This window comes from Sciurus carolinensis, chromosome 12, assembly GCF_902686445.1.
Source record: "Sciurus carolinensis chromosome 12, mSciCar1.2, whole genome shotgun sequence".
Taxonomy (NCBI): Eukaryota; Metazoa; Chordata; class Mammalia; order Rodentia; family Sciuridae; genus Sciurus; species Sciurus carolinensis.
In genome coordinates this window covers 76,742,852-76,763,202 of record NC_062224.1, presented here as the reverse complement: position 1 = coordinate 76,763,202, position 20,351 = coordinate 76,742,852, and the positions used below count along the sequence as shown (strand labels likewise).

General features: G+C 37.4%; 2 protein-coding genes across 2 annotated transcripts in view; one reads left to right on the top strand and one right to left on the bottom strand.

Moving 5' to 3' along the window:
* Ints7 (integrator complex subunit 7) overlaps window positions 1–13,321 on the bottom strand; it is an 80,617-nt gene extending 67,296 nt beyond the window's left edge. The window contains exon 1 of the mRNA XM_047521078.1: window positions 13,135–13,321. Coding sequence (XP_047377034.1) covers window positions 13,135–13,228 — 94 coding nt within the window. The 5' untranslated portion in view covers window positions 13,229–13,321. The remainder of the gene's footprint in view (window positions 1–13,134) is intronic.
* Window positions 13,322–13,562: 241 nt separating this feature from the next.
* The window catches only part of Dtl (denticleless E3 ubiquitin protein ligase homolog), a 42,243-nt gene continuing 35,454 nt past the window's right edge, over window positions 13,563–20,351 (top strand). The window contains exons 1-4 of the mRNA XM_047521003.1: window positions 13,563–13,734; window positions 18,412–18,537; window positions 19,174–19,272; window positions 20,229–20,290. Of these exons, the coding sequence (XP_047376959.1) occupies window positions 13,683–13,734; window positions 18,412–18,537; window positions 19,174–19,272; window positions 20,229–20,290 (339 nt within the window). The 5' untranslated portion in view covers window positions 13,563–13,682. The remainder of the gene's footprint in view (window positions 13,735–18,411; window positions 18,538–19,173; window positions 19,273–20,228; window positions 20,291–20,351) is intronic.

Below are 20,351 nucleotides of genomic sequence, written 5' to 3'. Positions count from 1 at the left end.
ACAATCTGACCCTCAGCCAATATATGAAATAATATTCAATGTCATTAGCAATTAGGGATACACAAATCAAAACTACACTGAGATTTTAATTCACTCCAGTTAGAATGGTAGCCATCAAGAATACAAACAATACTGGGCTGGGGTTGTAGCTCAGTGGTAGAGTCCTTGCCTAACGTGTGAGGCAGTAGGTTCAATTCTCAGCACCACATGTAAGCAAATAAATAAAGGTTCACCAACAACTGAAAAGGAATACTTTTACACTATTGGTGGGACTGTAAATTAGTAAAACTACTATGGAAATCAATATGGAGGTTCCTCAAAAGACTAAGAATGGAACTTCCATTTGATCCAGTTGTATCACTCCTTAGCATTTATCCTAAAGAATTAAAGTCAGCATACTATAGTAACACATACGATAGTCATACTATAGAACCAGCCTAGGTATCCATCAATGGATGAATGAAAAAAGAATAAACAGCATATATACACAATGGAGTTTTACTGTGTCATAAAGAAAAATGAAATTATGGAATTTGCAGGAAAATGGATGTAACTTGAGAAAATTATGTTAAGCAAAATAAGTCAAACTCAGAAAGCCAATGATTGTATATTTTCTTTCATATGTGAAAGCTACATAGGAAAAGGGAAAAAGTGATGGGGGGAAGAATCTCATGAAAATTGAAGGGAGATCAGTAGAGGGAGCAAGGAGAGGGAGGAGGAAAGGAAAAGGGTAAATACTGGGGAATGATACTGGTTGAATTATACTGTCATAATTGTGTTCACATGTAAATATGTAACAACAAATCCTACCATTATTAACAACTATAATGCACCAATTAAAAAAAAGGAAAACACTCTGCCCCTTTCTAAATAAAGGTAAACATATACTTACTATATACTCAGCAATCCTATTAGATATTTACCCATGTGAAATGAAAACATGTCCACACAAAGATCTGCAAACAAATATTCACAGCAGCTTTATTTATAATAACCCCAACTGGAAACAATCTCAATGTTCATCAACTGGTCAATAAATAAACAAGTAATAATATATCCATACAATGAACTACTACTCAGCAATAAAAAAGGAACCAATTACTGAGTAATGCAACAATGTGGATAGATCTGTTAGGCATTTCTAGAACGATTCCAAAAACATAGTTTGCTGAGTGACATATACTTCACTGGGATCACCACATGGAGCGCAATTCTCCCTTCCCATGAGAATGTTACAACATACCTTTTAAGAGGTATGACTGAGTCTCAGTTATGTGGTTAAAATAATGATATATCGAAGGTCAACTTGTGATTTCATGAGTTACAAAGTTTACTGTCATACAAAGATTTTTGTTGTTGCTGTTCACAATGTTTTAAAAGTGGGTGAATAACAAGGGCAAATCTCAGTAAACACACTCAACAGACAAGGGATGTTAACCACTAATGATCAAGTTCAGAGCTGGTGATTCATGAAATCATATCTTAAACATCTCTCTACCTCTCTCTCTCTCTCTTTTTTTTTTTTTTTTTGCTTTTATTGGTAAAACATATTCTTAACCACAAAAAACAATCTCAAAATCATTATGTTGAGTGAAAAACGACAGACCCAAAAGATTACATATTTACTGTCTGATTCTATTTGAACAGTTTGACCAACACAGTGTTCCATAGTGAGTACATGTAGTTAATTACTAAATTAAAAAACACATATAAACCTAAGGTTTTGACAGTTTAGGCTGTGATGGAACTGTTCTGTCAACTAGTTTTCTGAAGACCAAGTGCTCGGGCTGCAGCAAGGCCACTCTATCAGTTTTGGAGATGAATCCTCTCAAGTCAACACTGACACTACATGCTAGTATCCTGGATCTCCGCTGTGTTAGCCAAACCTCTCTGAAGAACCTCTTGTAGAAAGGCATGCCACAGGGCTGGGGGTATAGCTCATGGGTAGCATCCTTGCTCTGGGTTCCATTCCCAGCAACAACAAAAAAGAATGCCTCAAACTTCAATTATACTTTCCAATCATGGAGACCTGCTTTCATCCTAACTGAGTGACTGGACTTTAATACCTGGACTCAGATTAAAACTTACCCACTACTTGAGTACTGTACTCCCTCACTGTGCTCCCTTGTGAGACTTGTTCTCCTTATTCCCTCCCTCTTTAAACAATGTAAACAAGGGGGGAATCTCTTTGTATAGCAATACATCCCATGATTCATGATACCATTTTTTTTTTTTTTTTTTGGGTGCTGGGGATCGAACCCAGGGCCTTGTGCTTGCAAGGCAAGCACTCTACCGACTGAGCTATCTCCCTAGCCCCCATGATATCATATTTGGATCATCTCATTTTAACCACACAGAATATAAAAAATCTTTATGCTGAGTGAAAGACAGGTCCAAAGACTACATACTTAACACATAATTCTATTCTATAAAACATTCTGAAAAGGGCAAAACTATAGGGAGAAAAATAGATCAGTGGTTGTCAAAAGCTGTAGAAAGGAGATTAACTGTAGAAGGACACAGGGAAAGTTTTTTGGGGTGAAGAAAATGTTCCATGTCTTTACTATGGTCATGGTTTCATGACTATATACACATAGTGATTTTTATCATATACAAATTATACCTCAATAAACCTAATTTTCTGTTGCTGTTGTTTGGTACTAAGGATTGAACCCAGGGGGGACTTAATCACTGAGCCACATCCCCAGCCCTGTTTTGTATTTTATTTAGAGACAGGGTCTCATTGAGTTGCTTAGGACCTTGCTAAGTTGCTGTGGCTGGCTTTGAACTCCCAATTCTCCTGTCTCAGCCTCCCAAGTCACTGGCATTATAGCCATGCACCACCATACCCGGCAATAAAACTGATTTTAAAAAAGCAAAACACACATACACACACACACGCACACACGCACTAAACCAACAACAAAAAAGTTAACGTTCAATTCTTCAAAAAATTCACTATGGATACTTTGACATGAAGGATTTAATAGAAATGACTTCAAAAAAAATTTTTTTTTTTTTTAGTATTCTACCATTCAAAAAATGCTAATTGTATCTGCAAAAGGAATAAGCATCCCAGAATAAGTCTGCTCAGAACCTTTGATTATTGTTAGAAAACAACAAAGAGAATCTGAACACTTTTTCCTAATCGCCACAATGTTTTAATATAAAAGTCATCCACAAAGTAGGTGCTCAGGCAATTTTTACAGTTTACAAATGGGTGATATAAATGCATTCATGTTAATTATTTGGTACCTGAAACATATTTTCATAGGAAAAAAAATAATGCTATCAGCACTGATAGTGCCCCTAATACTTAAAAACCTTTGTGGGAAAATTAATTCAGACTTCTAATTGAGATGCTTAGAACAGATCCTCCTTAACCTGCTACCTTCCCCCATATACACAAAAAAAGTGCCACTGAGTTCAGAGAAACTACCACAGAGTGCCAAAGGGGCTGGTCTAAGTGGCTAGCAATGGCTCATGAAGCTTAAAGACTTTTCTAAAGGCTTGACATGAAGAAGGGGTCAAGGGGCACACAAGGCAGTAAAAGAAGGGAAAGGAAGAAAAAGAAGGAGCAAGACTGAGGATAGAAGAGAGGCTGTTCATAATACCCCCAAACTAAAAACAATCCAAATGTTCATCAATTGATGAATGAATAAACAAATTGCAATATGTCCATATAATGAACTACTACACAGTTAAAAAAAAAAAAAAGGAACCAATTACTGATTCAAGCAACGACATGGATGAATCTGTTACAGAACTTTGAAATAATTCCAAATACATAGGCTTTGCTGGGACAGAAAGAGTGTAATCACGTTCTCCATGAGAATGTTACATCACACAGGGTGTGGGGGATAAGAGAACAAATTGTGCTTACTTACATGTGCTGAGGAAGAGGGTTTTGACATCTACAGTAACTGGATTTCTTCCCTTCTTTTCTCACTGTCAGTAGTTGAATTAGATGCAAAGAATACAAACTTGTTTTTAATGCAACAAGGGATAAAAAAGATGAGGTAGAAAGCAGCCCATGTACAATATAGGCTCCTCAACAACGTATGATCATATTGGACCATCTTTTGAACAACAGAACCACAGAGCATAATGTTTTCTTTAAAAAGGGTGATCTAAAATGTAACAAAGATAGTTTTGAATGTGGTCAGAGAAATGTTCCATTTTTTCTACTGTCATTTTATTTCTCTTAGATAAAGTAAGCAGGGTATGATGGCACATGCCTATAATCCCAGTTAGTTGGGGCTGAGGGGGGAGAATCACAAGTTTGAGGTCAACCTGGGTGACTTAGGAAGAACTTGTCTTAAACTAAAAACAGGGCTGGAGATGCAGCTCAGTGGTAGAGAGCTTGCCTAACATGTATAGGGTTCTAAGTTCCTCTGGGTTCCATCCCTAGTACCCATCCACACAGAAGATAAAGAAGACCCTCATTCTTCAGGGCCTTTAGTGTAAATGAACCAAAAGAACAGTAAATCTCCTGCTTATTGTCTGATGTAACAGCCTTAGCAGAGATGAAATGCAAAGCCAGGCTGGCTATAGATGGACAGGAACTAAGGTGAACAAAAAGGAAGAAGGGTTTTTGAAAGTCCTATTATTTAGCAACAATCCCAGGTAAGTGCAATATGGTGCCCATTTTGCTTGTTCTATGACAGTTTCTACTCCAGATAAGCCAAACACTGGAAAATAAGAGTTTAGCACAATTGCATCCTGGTCTAAGAGAGATTATTAACTTTATTTTTATTGCTTGCTACAACAGACCCAAAAGAAGAATGTTCTGCTCACAGGACCACTGACCATAAGAATGCTGTTTTAATACCAAAGAAAAGATTAAGGAGGGAGAACATGATTGCTATTTCTACATTTTATTTATTTTCCAAAGAAAACAGATCACTTTTTTTTTTTTCTTTTCAGAACCTGGAGTTAAACAGTGCTTAATTCAACTGTAACATGTAGGTAGACTGGGGGAACTATATAGACTGTTTGTAAATTAATCATTCGTTCAAAATTCATTTGGGAGCACTAAAATCATTTATAATTCTAAACTTATTTTACCAGACTAGTTTTCAGCTCTGGTTCTGGATCAAAACCATTTGTGAATATTTTCAATAATACTTCTACTAGGGTTCCATTCCAAAACCTATCAGATCTCTGCGGTGTGGGCCAAGGCATCGATCTACGTGCTTTGAAAAAGTAGGAACCTGGATCCTCAAGCTAAAGCATCACCACCTGATAACCTATTTGACTGTCCTGCCCACAATGATTATAATGGAGTTAGAAAACTAGCAGACTGCTGAATCTGAACCTCACAGGTTTAATCTGACTATGTATGTGTTTAACTGAAGTTAAAATTAAGTGACATTCTGGGTAAGGTTTGAAAAGATCAGGCATTAGTTATTAAATATTTAAATATTACATATTTAATACTACTTCTAATTTATTAAAGGAGTTACTTCCCAAAAACATTAATCACAACTGGATTAAAAGATTAAAAGTGTAGCGATGTTGTTCATGTAAGTATATCACATTATAAGTCTACTAGAGATTCGCCTCTGGAATCTGAAAAAGCAGCAGCAGCAAAAGTTATTGAGGTAGGTCCAGATTCTGAAGTCAAAACAGAAGAGAAGTAGCTCTGAAAATGCAGAACACCTAGCTCCCAGATCTTCCTAGATTAGTTTCCAGGCTCCTGTTCTGCCCTTGGAAGGGTACAAGCACAATATTTTTAAAGGTTCTAAACCCACTGTCAAGTTTTAAACATGAAATCTCACACAAAACCCAGGATTTCTGGGTTTAACTTTTTTTAACTTTAAAAACTTTAAAAAATGTTAAACCACCTGAAATCTCACTGAAGGTGGGAGTTGTCTTGACCAAAGAAACAGTACAGTATAGACCTGCAGTATTACAGGTCTGTGCTGAAGGCCAGTTTAGGTGTGACATCATTTATGATGGCAGCCACGTACCCTATCATATGATTTTCTCCAGCTTATTTTTTGCCGCCTTTGGACACGCATAAGTAAAATGGAACCTTGGGTAAAAATGTAAAGAACTGGTAAGGAAGTTAATGTAGCTAATCAGAGAGAATACAAAATATATGCTGGTGAAAACAGGTATGGGGAAAGTAGAAAGGTAATATATTGAGGTCTGAATGAAAATAGAGAATGATCAAAATACCAGTTAAAGCCCCACCTGGTGGCACACTCCTGTAATATCAGCTACTTGGAAGACTGAGGCAAGAGGATCCCAAGTTCAAGGCCAATCTGGGCAATTTAGTGAGACTCTGACTCAAGGTAAAATTAAAAGGGCTGGGGATGTAGCCCAGTGGCAGAGTGCTTGCCTAGCATGTGTGAGGCCCTGGGTTTAATCCCCAGTACTGGGGAAAATAAAGCAGTTAATCATAGCAATGATGATGTATCCTAAGTGCTTATTTTGTGTCAGATGTTCTAGTAAGCACTTTACAAGTATTAATTTCTCACTAAAATCAAAGAAGCTGGGCACTATTATTTCCCTCATTTTCAAGATGAAGAAACAGGCAAAAAACTTTCCTAAAAAAGAGTTAATAAATGGCTAAGATTCAAATCCTGGCAGTCTGGCTCCGGAGCTCATGGTACTAAACCATTATGCTAAAATACATCTCTAGCAAGCACCAGAAGGATGGAAACTAAAATTAAAAAATAGGACGTTTGAATTAGTGATTCCAGAGTGGTAGAATTCTGAAGGATGATAAATTCCAGGGAATTAAGGAAGAATAACAAATTATGGTGAACTTGGAGTTCTGATCAAGTTTCAAAACAGCACAAATTTCTAGGTAGTATGTATCAGTAGCTCTTAGGTGCAAGTTGCACAGAAGTTAACTGACTTATAAGTAGAAAATGGGTTTATTTCAAGACTAATAAACAAAAATTAAGGCTAAATTTCTAAGAACACCAATACCACACCGACAAAGTGATTAGACAAGGACACCTAGCACTGCTAGGAAACACCAGATGCTACAATTAGCTTTGCTGTCACTCAGGAATATTATAGACATTACTACTATTACTGTACACTAAGAATACTGTAGTCCCTCTTGCTGCCAAGACAGGGACCTGTGAGTATGCTCTTCAACTCTTCTTGTATAACTTGTAAATCAGAGCTTGATGGAGGTGTCTCCAATTGGCAGAGGCTAGGTCAGACACTGCACTCTTTCAAGGGTCAAGCAGGAAGACAGTTTTTGCTTCTACCTTGGTGAGACAGGGCTCATGACGTGGGACACTCCTCAAGCACAGGAATGGTCAAAAGATGCTAAGCAATCATTAACATGATTAACATCTATTGCAGAGAGTACCACTAATGAACCATTACCAATAAAGAACATTTCAGGAGGGTCTGTAATATATAGTTGCTTTACCTAAGAGATGATGATGATGATTCAAAATGAACCATAACACATACCCATCTTAAGATCAATTCATTAAAAAACACAAAGGTGTTTGTGTTAGGGAGGAGGCAGAAATACAAGTATGTCCCACACATGTAAGGGAGCTTGACAATCCACAACTTAATAAATAGATAATGGCAGAGCCTTAATTTACATTTAAAAAGCATAAACAAATGAAATGATGTCAACTCAACTAATGATGTGTTTATTAATAAGCATTTTTTCCCAATTTTTCAAAAATTGTTAAGTGTACATGGTAAGATGTGTGCAATACAGTGCAACAGGTGTATAACGATGATTTAGAATCCTAAACAAATTTTAGTTTATGAATACCACTCGTAGGAATATTTAAAAACTCACTGTCAACTACAAGACAGCAGATGTTGACATACATAAAAGTGAGTCTATGAGTTTTAGTAAAAACTAAAGAAAGACCTTGGATTTCTGATTAGTTCATAGCCCATTCAAGGGAGCACAAACCAGGTTTGAGAATAGTTCCTAATGCTGGTTTTTATGCAGCTTTGAGTTGCTAAGAGTCTGCACTTAATTCTACATGATTTTATAGGTCCACTTACCTATACTGTCAGATTAAGTTTAGTCTGTAGTAGAGATTCTCAAGAATCCCATGTCCACTTCTGAATCTATCAGTTATGGCATGGAATTAGTCACCTGGTACAAACCCAACAACCTGGTCATTCTCTTCAGGAGGGGTTATGGAGAAAAGTACAAAAAGGTCTCATCTTTATTTACCATAATCCTAATCAAATCTGTGTTAATATGGACAGTATAATAGCCATCTGTGGTCTTTTCCACATTGAGACTTCCAATGTTTTGGAACATGGGTGAGATGATGGCATCTAAGGGGGAAATCAGAGTATAGAGATAGTTGTCCCAATTCGTATCACTTCTCCATCTCATAATTAAATTTTTCATTAAGCAGAGCACCACACTTTTTACACAGCTTTAAATTCATCAGCACCTCACCAGTACCCCATCCTCTGTGAACCAGCTTCAAGAAAGGGAATGAGACTCACTACCTCCTCCCTATTGCTTTCACCTCATCCAGGTTGAGTGATGTCATTTAACAGTGACTCCTCACTGGGTGCAGTGGTACTCACCTGCAATCCCACAGGTTGGGAGGCTGAGGCAGAAGGATTATAAGCTCAAAGTCAGCCTCAACAACTTAGTAAGGTCCTGTCTCAAAATAAAAAAAAATTAAAAGTGGGGGGCTGGGGATGTGACTCAGTGGAAAAAGCACCACCTAGTCTTAACACTGGTTCAATCCCAAGTACCAAAAAGAAAAAAAACAAGAACAAAAAAAGAAAAAAAAAAAAAAAAGAAAAGTGACCCCTTTTCCCCCAGGGTGGAATTGATCTTGCATAATCGTCCCAAATCATGAGGACAACTTCCCATCAGCTGATCTAAAAATGCTTACTAACTAAAGAAGTTACATTAGTGAAAAATTATACTAATTAATTTATGTGATACATCCTTTATAAACCTTCTTATGTGTAGTATGATATTCTATATTATGAAATGTGTCAAAAAACATAAGTTGTACTTGATCATGATACAAGTATCAATCACAGAAGCTCAGTAAGTATGGCTATCACTTTTATCTTTCAATGTCTTCCCACTGCACTTGGTATAAAATTCCAATTTCTTGTCCCATTCAATAAGGTAGTACTTAAAGTAGCCCTCTGTCTCTTCACATTTGACTGTGAAGTCCTTAAAGCAGTCTTGTTCACTAACATGGCCTTAAGATTAAGTATAGTGCTCAGCACAATGCAGGTGGTCAGTAAATACTTTTTGAATGAATAAATGGCTATCATACAAATGATTCTTTTTCTGTTTTACCAACTACACCCTGAATAAATTGAGTCATCTTCCAAATAACATCCATCCATTCCAACAGAGATCAGAAACAACTTGTTACTCTCATCAAAGATTCATAACAAAGTGCAACAAGTTATAAATATATAACAAGCTTGCTTGCTTGCTTCCTTTTTGCAGCACTAGGGACTAAACCCAGGGTATCAAGCATGCTATACAAGCACTCTATCACTGAGTTACATCCCCAGGCCTTTTATTTTTTATTTGGAGACAGGGTCTGGCTAAGTTGCCTAGGCTGGCCCTGAACTTGTGATTCTACTGCCTCAGTCTCCTGGGTAGCTGGGATTACAGGCATGCACCACCACATCCAGCCTGTAACAGGTTTTCAAGAGCAGCATTTCTCAAGTTTGTTTCTAAGTATACCAGTGCCACAAAATATTTCTTTAAAAAGGGAGTTCAAGAGTTCTTTCATATGTCTAAGTCCTATCAATATTTCCACTTGGATATATTTAAACAACATTATCTTAAATTTACCATGTACCAAACTGATGATTTTTACCCTCTGTGGCATTCATCCTTCTAATAGCTCAAATCATAAGCCTCTTCTTGGTTACTTTTTATTTTCTTTTTAAGTCGTATATGGACACAGTGCCTTTATTTTTATGTGGTGCTGAGGATCGAACCCAGTGCCCCACACGTGCTAGGCAAGTACTCTACCACTGAGCTACAACTCCAGCCCTGCTTGGCTACTCATTCTTAAATCCTTATCCAATCCATTAGCTAACAGCGTTGGCTCAAATCCCAAAATACATCCAGAATCTCAGCACTCCATACAACTTACTGTCACCATCCTGGTCTGAGACACTTTTCTTTTCCTTAGATTATTACAATGCCTCCTCACCTGTCTCCCAACTTACTGTCACCATCCTGGTCTAAGACACTTTTCTTTTCCTTGGATTATTACAATGCCTCCTCACCTGTCTCCCAACTTCTGTCCGTAGTTTATTCTCAACCTGTAGCCATACTGATCTTTTCCAAAGCTAAGTCAGATTATGCCATGCATCTGTTAAAAATTCTCCATGGTTTTCTGACTCACTTAAAATTAAAGCTAGTCTTTTCAATAGTTTGCATTGCCTCACATGAACTGAATTAGCCTCTGGTTCTTTCTACCCTGTCTATCCCTATGCTATAGTATGCAAAGAAGGCTTGTGCCTCCTAGCCTTTGCACACGTTCCTTCACTTGATCGACGAGTTCTTTCTTCACTACCCTTTATAATAGCAAACCAACTTCAACCCCATACTAGTTTTCTTCGGCCCCCTTCACTTGTTTCATTTTCCTTTATAATAAACCTACTGTCATAATATATCCTCACTGTATTTGTTTACAGTGCATTTCCTCAATCTAGAACATAAGCTATATGAAGTCAGGAGTTTTGTTTTATTAACTGCTGTATCCCTAGCATGAAGCCTCATCAAATGTTATGTGTGTGAGGGTAGGGGTTGAAAAGGACTCCTATTACAATATTTCAGAAATAGTATTCCTTGGAGAACACTCTGGGAAATCCCTTGTCTAGAACTTCTGGAACTAGATGAAAGCTGGAATCTACAGTCTTTTGATCCCATGACCACAAAACAGTAAACACTAACAGGTAAAAAATGAAATGCCTCAATATTTGAAACACTAAATTACAAACATTCTAATGAAACTGGTTATTTCTATAACCTAATTTCCTAGCAGCTTTATTAAAAGGTACAGTAAAGGTAAAGTGAAAAAGAAAAAGAGTTTTGGTTTTTGTTTTATAAAAATTATCTTTCTGAATTTGAGACTCAATGTGAAATACCCAGGGCATTGCTGGTAGGACTAAACATGATCACTCACTCTGTGTTTAGCACTGCCTGGTTTAGAGTTCAGCACTCAATAACCATGCATTTACATCTTACACATATGAAGTGTTTCTTTTTTTACATATTTTATTCGTGTATTATAGTTGTATGTAATGGTGGGATCTGTTGTTACATATTCATACTTGTACACAATATAATTTGAACAATATCATTCCCCAGTATTTTCCCTTTCCCTCTACTCTACAGATTCCTCTTCAATTTTCACAAGATTCCCAACTTCACCTTTTTCTCCCTTTTTCCTCTCTAGCTTCCACAAGAAAGAAAAGAAATGACCCTCGATCTTCTGAGTTTGGCTTATTTTGATTAATATAATGTTCTTAAGTTCCATCCATTTGCCTGCAAATGACATAATTTCATTTTTCTTTATGGCTGAATAAAACTCCATTGTGTATACATACCACATTTTCTTTATCTAGTTATCCACTGGATAGACACCTAGGCTGGTTCAGATATTTCTATTTCAATTTTTCTATTAAGAAAAAATTGGGGCTGGGGAGATAGCTCAGTCGGTAGAGTGCTTGCCTTGCAAGCACAAGGCCCTGGGTTCGATCCCCAGCACCGCAAAAAAAAAAAAAAAAAAAAAAAAAAAGAAAAAGAAAAAAAAGAAAAAATTGTACTGATTTTTTTTTTATTACAACTGCAAACTTATAGGAATTAAATAATTCCCAATTTTTCTTTTTTTTTTTTCAGTGTCTCATCCTGACTTCTATTTGACAACCACTATCCTATTATTGGCATGGAGAAGCCCAGCTAAACCAAAGTGACAGAAAATGTCTTTGGAGAAGAAAAGATTATATAATATTTTAAAAATGCAATTAATAAAACTTTTTATTTTAGGAGGAAAAAACCTATAGGTTTGCTAAGAAAAGAAAAGCTCAACCTCTTTAGAAGGATGGGGTAGTACAGACATTGTGGCTGCTAAAGGAATATCCCCATGGGGTACTGTGACATTTTTATGTCAATCAAAAGGAGTTAAAAAGCTTTTTTAAAAGTCTGAGAAACTCTTACCTAGACTAAACCTCTACAAATGTTAACAGGTTAAAACAAAAAAGTCCACAAAAACTCAATAGGCAAGTTAAAGAGCTAAGTAAAGTAGCTCAATGACAGATCCAGTTCAGTTCATTAAAAATTGGCGATAATTAATCAAGAATTAGGTGTATACTAGTTAATGTTTCCCCTATACAATAAAAATCCCTTCAGTATACTGAAACAAAGGTGTCATAGTCATACTTGATTCTTTACTGATAAATATCCGCCATCCTTGCCTTACATACTCATATCTAGAAAGGCATGTCTCTTCAGCATTTAATAAATTCATCTTTTGCATACCATTTTATCATTTAATATTTACAACATTATTGCCAGTTCAGTAGTACTGCACCCATTTTGAAGACGATAAACTGGGGGTAGGTGAAATTGGGTGACTTGGTCATGATCACAAAATTAGCAGAATTGGAATTCAACTCAGTCTAAACCCAAAGCTCCCTCTACCACACCAAGCACCTCCCTGTAAGGAAAGAGAACTCTTGGAACTTGTCTGTAGTGAAGGTGCGGGGGCCATGCTTTTCGGATGGTCTCGGCCGTAATTTAACCTGTGCTGTAATCCGAAGGTTACAAATAAGTTCAGCAACTAAAGGTACGAAAAAATAATTTCACAATTTTAACTTAAGTGTTTTTAGAAACCAGCCACTCTGTTTGGAAAATCTGGGAACTGTGTTCTCAAGTGATCAAAAGAGGCCCTCATCAAAGTTCCCTACTTGTTTAGACGGTGCAAGGCCAACCCCGCAATCCTGCAATTTTCCTGCAATTTTCCCGCAATCTCCCGAAGCAGCCCAAACCCTAGCCCCTGCAAAAGCACCAGCGCTCCCCGCCCAGCAAAACTATGCGCATGCGCTTTCCCTTTCTCTCCGGAAGCTACCACCACAGGGTGGCGCCACTTCCCCCGCTCATCCCGCTCTTTCGAATACCTTTGTCCAGTTCCATAAGAGCAGAGTTAGCATCCAGTTCCTGTTCGCCATAGCCGGCATCTGCCAGAAAAGACTTAGTTGAGTTTGACGCCATGACCCGAATAGTTACTCGACTAGCCTAGTCAGAAAGATTGCAAACTCTGCCACAGCACCGCCATCTTCTCCCGCCGCCTTCTCGCGGATTTTCCCTCCGCGCTCTGTCAAGTCGTGTTACGCATGCGCCCTGCTCACCCCGCGGTTCGCCGGCGCCTCTGCGGGCCCCCCGCGCAGGCGCTCAGGGAGCTCCTGAACTCTAGGTTCCCGCGGCTGGGAGAAAAGGAGGCGGGGATTCGAAGGGGGAAGTGACTCTGAGGCGCCCGGACGCTGCAGCTGGAGCCAATCAGAGAGCGTGACGTCAGTTTGGCGCGGAGTTTGGCGGCCGGGGCTTACAGTGGCGGGAGTTGGAGGCATTAACGGGTGGTGGTTTGAGGGGCCCAAGTTGCGATTTCTGGTGAACTCGAGGGCATTTTCACGGCTTTTTCCTCAGCTGAGTCGTTCCTCTGGTCCAGATGCTCTTCAATTCGGTGCTCCGCCAGCCCCAGCTTGGCGTCCTGAGAAATGGTGAGTAACGGTCTTAACCGCTGCTCGTTGCTGGCGGGATTCACCGCCCCCGAAACACTCCACCTCGATCTGGGCCGACTCCAGTGGAGTTTCCCAGCCTCCGAGTTCTCCAGGGCCAGAGCGGATGAGTGTTAGGGAGGAATAGCGAAAGAAAGTTGTACTTTGTTACCCTCCGGACACTTTTAATCGCAATCGGGCTTTTGGGATGGTAGTGTAGGCCGAAGGAAGGAAGGACGTTGAGTTAGCGGGGCTCCGCGGCCCCTCGCTGCTTACGTCAATATCGCGCGTTAACTAGAAAACGCATGCATTTGTGTGTGTGCTTCGGGGGCGGGGGACGTGCTCCCCGCCGCCGCGGGAGATCGTCGCCTGGCTTTGGTTGGTTTGTTGTAGAACCTTAGCCCTCCCTGCTCTTTGCTGCTAACACTCCAGCGTCCATGATCCGCCGTTAAGGAACTCCGTCGAGCAGAGAGGGCCGGACGTCTGCTGGCCGCACGGTCACGCTCGGGTTCTCCCACCATTACTACCTGGCCATGCACGTTCCCAGCTGTAGAGTGGACGATGCCCCTAACCGCATCCCCCAGAGACCACCACGGCTGTTAATAGAGTGGCGTGCGCTAATCCAGATTTTTTTTTCAATGCCAGAGCCGAGAGCCAAACACGGGATCCAAATATTTTGTTGTTCCGTGCGCGGTGGGAGTTGGACTCTTTCTCGTGTTAGTACGTAGAAGTCCAGCTTGACTCTCTGCAGATTGAGGCTTAAGTTAGAGAGCACTGGCAATAAGAGGCTTGAGCTTAGGTTTGGGTGCCATCCACCTAAATCTTTCCGATAAAGGTGTTGATTATACTGACCATCTTTGGACAGGAATGAAATCTCACTCATTTAAAGATCTGGTCTGTCCAGAGGTCCTCCTTCCCCTTTAAAACCACGTGGAAAGCGAAAAGAAAAGAATCCTAGAAGGGAACTTTTATACTTAAGAAGTAAGTCTAGGAAAAGGATGTTGAAACTGCGACTGAATAGTCTTTCAACTTCGTGCTTCCAATCTAAAACTTTATACCATCCTTATGTACCTCCGTCTTAGATAATATTTGTAATTACACTCTATAAATGCTTCTCTTTCTGTCTCTCCTAGGACCTTGCTTAAATAATTTCTGTCCTCTGTGTAGTCCTCCGTGCCATGTAGTCCTCAGTACATTGGTTAAGAACTGTCTTTGGACTTGAACTGCTTACTATTTGTGTAACCTGGGGAAAGCTATTCAGCCTCTGTTTAGTGACACATTTTCTCCTAATTCTCCAGTCTACCTTGTCTACTTTTTCTCCCCTTTCCTCTTCACAAATATTCGTTGTTATTTGTCAGGCACTGAAATTTATTATATGCTACCCACTGAAATTTGTATATTTCATGTTGGCATGCCACCCTTTTCCTTTTTCTTCTCCCTACTCCCATGTATGATTATAGTCACAAATGGGGCTTCTTCCACTACTACCTACAACTTTCCATTTCCTATGTTTTAGATTTATTTCTATAAAAATTATGTAGGCTCATCTTCACCAGTTGGTCAGTCCCACAAACATCTCATATTCAAATGCCCAAAACTGATCACTTTTTCCCCAAACCTACTATATTTCTTGTTTTAGAGAGTGGCCCTATTATTTTAAACCAGTATTCCTACCAGAAACTTGAGAGTCATTTAAAGACCCTCATCTTCCTCACCATATCCTTTAAAATCTCTTGAATCCAACATCTTCTCTTCATTCCCACCGTTTTCTGCCTCTTTATCATACTCAGGGTCTCCTCTACCTTTTCATTTCCTAGCCTGGGCTCTAATAACCTTGTCTGAACTATAAAACAAATCTCCTAAATGACCTCTTAGTTTTCTCTTCAGTATGTTCTCCACATTGCTACCTGTAATCTTTGAAAATGGAAATCTGATTACTTCTAGGTATTTTAAAATCAGTATCTAAAAGTTTTTGTTATCAGTTTAAACATGCAAAGAATATTTCCGTCTATAGTATGAACATTGACATCTTAAAGTAAAAATGCTATATCAGTGTTTTAAAGTATAAGAATATGAGTACTAAAGTGATTTGACAATCACATCATCTATTTTTAAAAATATGAACAAACCAATTCCTAGGCATTCTGCATAGTTACTTTTCCTCTTGAGCTTATTTCCATTTTATTTCTCCCACAGAATTTATCCTAATGTAATTTAATCGTATGCTTGAAAAGTTTTTAGTGATCTCCTTATCATACCTCTCTGTGTCGTCAAAAAAAAAATAGTATTTAAGTTGATGTTTTTTGTGCTTATGGGACTCCAACTGCTAAAAGTCTCTTGGACTGCATTGTCATCATAGTTAGTAGTATGCAATTGATAGAAACAATATAAAGAACTGATTTTGATAAATAATATCAAGCAAAAAGTCAAATTTTGTTGAATGTCCATTTTATTAAAGGAATTATCTGATTGTCTTTTTGATTGGGACCCCAGCGGGAAAAATTGTATTTATTTAAAAATATTTAATGGACACCCAGAAGCTTTTATACTTTATGTCAATGCAAGGTTTAAGGTTGGGGCTCGAATGCCTTTCTTTTGGAAAAATGAATGAAGTTACAGGGGAAAAGGAGCACCTCAACCTTCTCAGGCAGATGAGTTTTAGAAATGCAGAGAGAGAATCTGGAAACTAATTCTCTGAAAATTCTCATATCCTTGTATACTCTTTGGGAAATCTGCATGGAACCTTAAGGCCCTAAGCTGATGTTGAGGAAATAATAGTCTTTTCCAAATGAGTGTTGTGGGGCATTACAGGTTCATATTCATAGCACAATAAAGATCCAAAAGTAGCTGAAAGGGGCTTAACAATGAAGTGTGTGTTGTAGGGAATTAAAGAAAAGAAGTAGACAGGAACCCCCCCCAGTTAAGTCACTTTAGACTATTCATCTGTTTCATATTAGTTGTAGGCAATGAGTCAAAGTTAAGGAGTCACTGAACACTTACAAAAATTTAAGTTTTCTAAACATATTATCTTTACCTCTAATTGTTCAAGATTCCTTTTTGATTTTTTTGTATTGCATTCATTAGACAGTTTTTAAGTCCCACACCACATGTGTAGATTTACATATTCTGAGAACAGAGGTCTTGTTTTTACATTTATTCTGTCAGATGGAAATTTGTAAACTCAACATACATGATTATTGCATCATTCTTTTAGTATTCTTTAGCAAAACTTGTTTACAGTGATACCTGAATTTGAAATTATAAGGTAATGCCTCCCAGGAATAATTATTAAATCTGAATTAAATTTCTTTGCCTTCTTTTTACTAATTTTTTTCAGATTATCTCTGAATATCTAGATTTGTTTGAGATTCTTTCAGGCTAAAATGTCTTCTAAAACAGTACCTTTGATGAAAAGTAAGAATTGAAAGTAGTTTAAAATGTGAATTTGTTAATTATTTAGATAAAACTCAAATTGTGAACTCATTGTTTCTTCAGACGCTTCATGAACAACTCGTTTTCAGCAATTATTTGTTGGATGAATGTTTCTTTCACAGGTTGAGCATCCTTAATCCAAAAATCTAAACTCGGAAATGCACTAAAATTTAAAGTTTTTGAGTATAAATATGATGCTTAAATAGTTTCAGGTTTCTCATTTTCAGATGAGGGAAGCTCAAATGGCAAAATCTCTACAAATATTCCCAAATCTGAAAAACTCTGAAATCTGAAACATTCTTGGTCCCAAGCATTTTAGATAAGGAGTACTCAACCTGTGTATATTTAACATGTGTTGACCTACATGTTAATATTATAAAAACAAGATTGTTTACTATTTAGGACCTCCATGCACCTTAGGTCTCTGACCTAACAGAATAACTTTCCCTCCACCCTGAATTTCTTGCTCTTTGTACTAAATACAATGAAAATTTGCTCATATTTCAAGATCTTCTCTAAAGGCTTTTCTAACCCCACTACTAACCAGGCATAACTGAATATCTTCTAGGGGTAGGTACATAGTATAATACTTTCCTTTAAAATTGCTCTTATATACTTGAAGATACCATGGCTTGTTTCTGTTAATATTTTAGAATCCTAGAATTTCAAGCACTATAAGGAGAAAGGAATTAAAACTACTTAGTAAGTGAATATGTTACTGGCTATAATGGGCACATCAACATGTTATTTAACTTTTGATATATATATATATATATATATCAAAACTTTTGATATATATATATATTATGGTTGCTAGTAACTTGAGAGTTTGTAGTAATATTGATTTAGAGACTTCAAAAACAGTAAAATTTTCATTGAAGGGAATTAGCTGTTTTAATGGTAATGCTTTAATGGTTTGAGGCATTTAAATTTTGTGGTTGTCTCTGTTGGGAAAGGGGGCAAGAACTTTTTAATACACAAAGGCCGCTTGTTCCATCTAATCTTAATGTACCATTAAAGATGGTAAGCCCAAAGCTTTACCTGGCCAGAAATTGGGAGTGCACTTTGGCTTCTGAGGATGTCTTAAGAAAATATTAGAAAGTAGGTATTCTGGAACACCAAGTGTAGTGAATGGATCTATGTTAAATATATAAGGCTTTTTAAGAACAAACATTTATCTCTGCATTTGTTAAAAGTGCTAAAATGTGTTGTAATGCTGGAGTTCTACAAGGAATTTTCTTGTTTTAGGCTGGTCTTCACACTACCCTCTACAGTCCCTTCTAACTGGTTATCAATGCAGCTGTCATGATGAACACACTTCTTATGGAGAAACAGGAGTCCCAGTTCCTCCTTTTGGATGTACCTTCTCTTCTGGTAAGAGAATTACTATCTAGGCTAAGCTTGGACAGAAATAATATATTTCCTGCCTAGAGGGAAAATACATTGGAACTTTTCCCCTTCAAAGAAAAGTAAGTTAGGTACATGTTAGAATTTTCCAAAAGCTAGTCTCTTCTGATTTATGAAACACTATATGTAATAAGCATAACTGCATAAATTCTGATTTATGAAAGATTTCTATATAATTAGCATAATTATATAATTCTTCTAAAGCATAGAACTTTTAAGGGTTGCAAAGGTTTAACCACCATGAAAGTGATTTTACCCAGTAGAGGCCTCTTATGATCTATTGAATATGTATCTTTCTGTGATTCATTGGAGAATATATAAAAGGAATAGGAGTACTTGTTCCCACTCTTAGTAGTGTAAGAGGAGAGAGGAGAGGTTGTGAAAACAAAATTTAAAACTAATAGGCTCAGTCTGTTGATGGCCTATATCATTTTATTGCCTTTATTTGCCTTTAGGCAGTACTCTTGTTTATTACTGCTCTTGATTTAGCCCTTCTGTAAATAAGAGATTATCTAAAGATAATTTTAGTGGTTTGAGGCATTTAATACCTTTATACACACTTGTTTTTTGTGTTAATCTTTTTGTACTCTATTTCTTATTTAGCTCCCAATATGGAACATATATTAGCAGTTGCCAATGAGGAAGGCTTTGTTAGATTATATAACACGGAATCACAAACTAGCAGAAAGAAATGCTTCAAAGGTAAGCCTAGGTCTATAATTTTTGTTTTAACATTATTTTTAATTCATAAAACTTCAAGTAAATTGCTACTGGACTATATTCCCAATTATATTCATTTCTCATTATGTTAATGTAGGGACCAGGATAAAAGTAAACAGACTATCATTGACAATAACAGTGAACTATGGCAAGATCTTTATAGAAGTTAAGAAAAAATACATCTTAAAGTCAAAAATAGTTAATTTTTAAAAAGTTAAATCTTTTAACAATGTGGTTTAACAATGCTTTAAATATTGAGTATTTTCCATGTATAAAGTTCCTCTGACCTTAAAAACTTAATACTTTGGAACCAGTAAGTGTAGTGTTGAAATAACTAAAATAAAACAAAGATTATAAATAATAGAAATACAAAAGCAGGCCAGGAAATTTTTCATGAAGAATGGGACATTGGGGTTGAACTGTGATATTTAGACTAGTGGAAATGGAGGAGTGCACTATAGGTGGAGGAAAAAGCATTAGCAAAGTCTTAGAGATGGGAAAGCCCAGGACATAAAAAGGAAAATAGGAGGTGATCCAGTTGGACTGGAATAAAATGTATGGAGAACAGTAAGAGAGAAGCTTTTCAACAGATAGAAGCCAAAGCATGCAAGACCTAGAATGTCAAAGTAAACTCTACTTCATTCAGAGAGTATTGTGAAGATTTTTGAACTACAGTGTGTTTCAGAAAGGTTCCATTTTAGAGACTATTATTAGCCAACTAATTGGAAAGAAATTGGACATCAGATTGTTGTTCTTATGTGTGATAATGAAGGGAATGTGTAATGTCTGTGAGTCCACAAGTTCTTTTTGGCCCATGGACCATAGGGTACTGACCATTAATCTTTTCACTATAGTTTTCAGGGTATTTAAACTACTATTGCTATGGCTACCACAGAACACAGGCTATACATTTCACATTTACCATTTTTTTCATTTAGAATGGATGGCTCACTGGAATGCTGTCTTTGACCTTGCCTGGGTTCCTGGTGAATTTAAACTTGTAAGTGACCTTTCATTTCATTGGGATCTGTCCTTGAAATTTTGGTAAAGGTGAACACTGG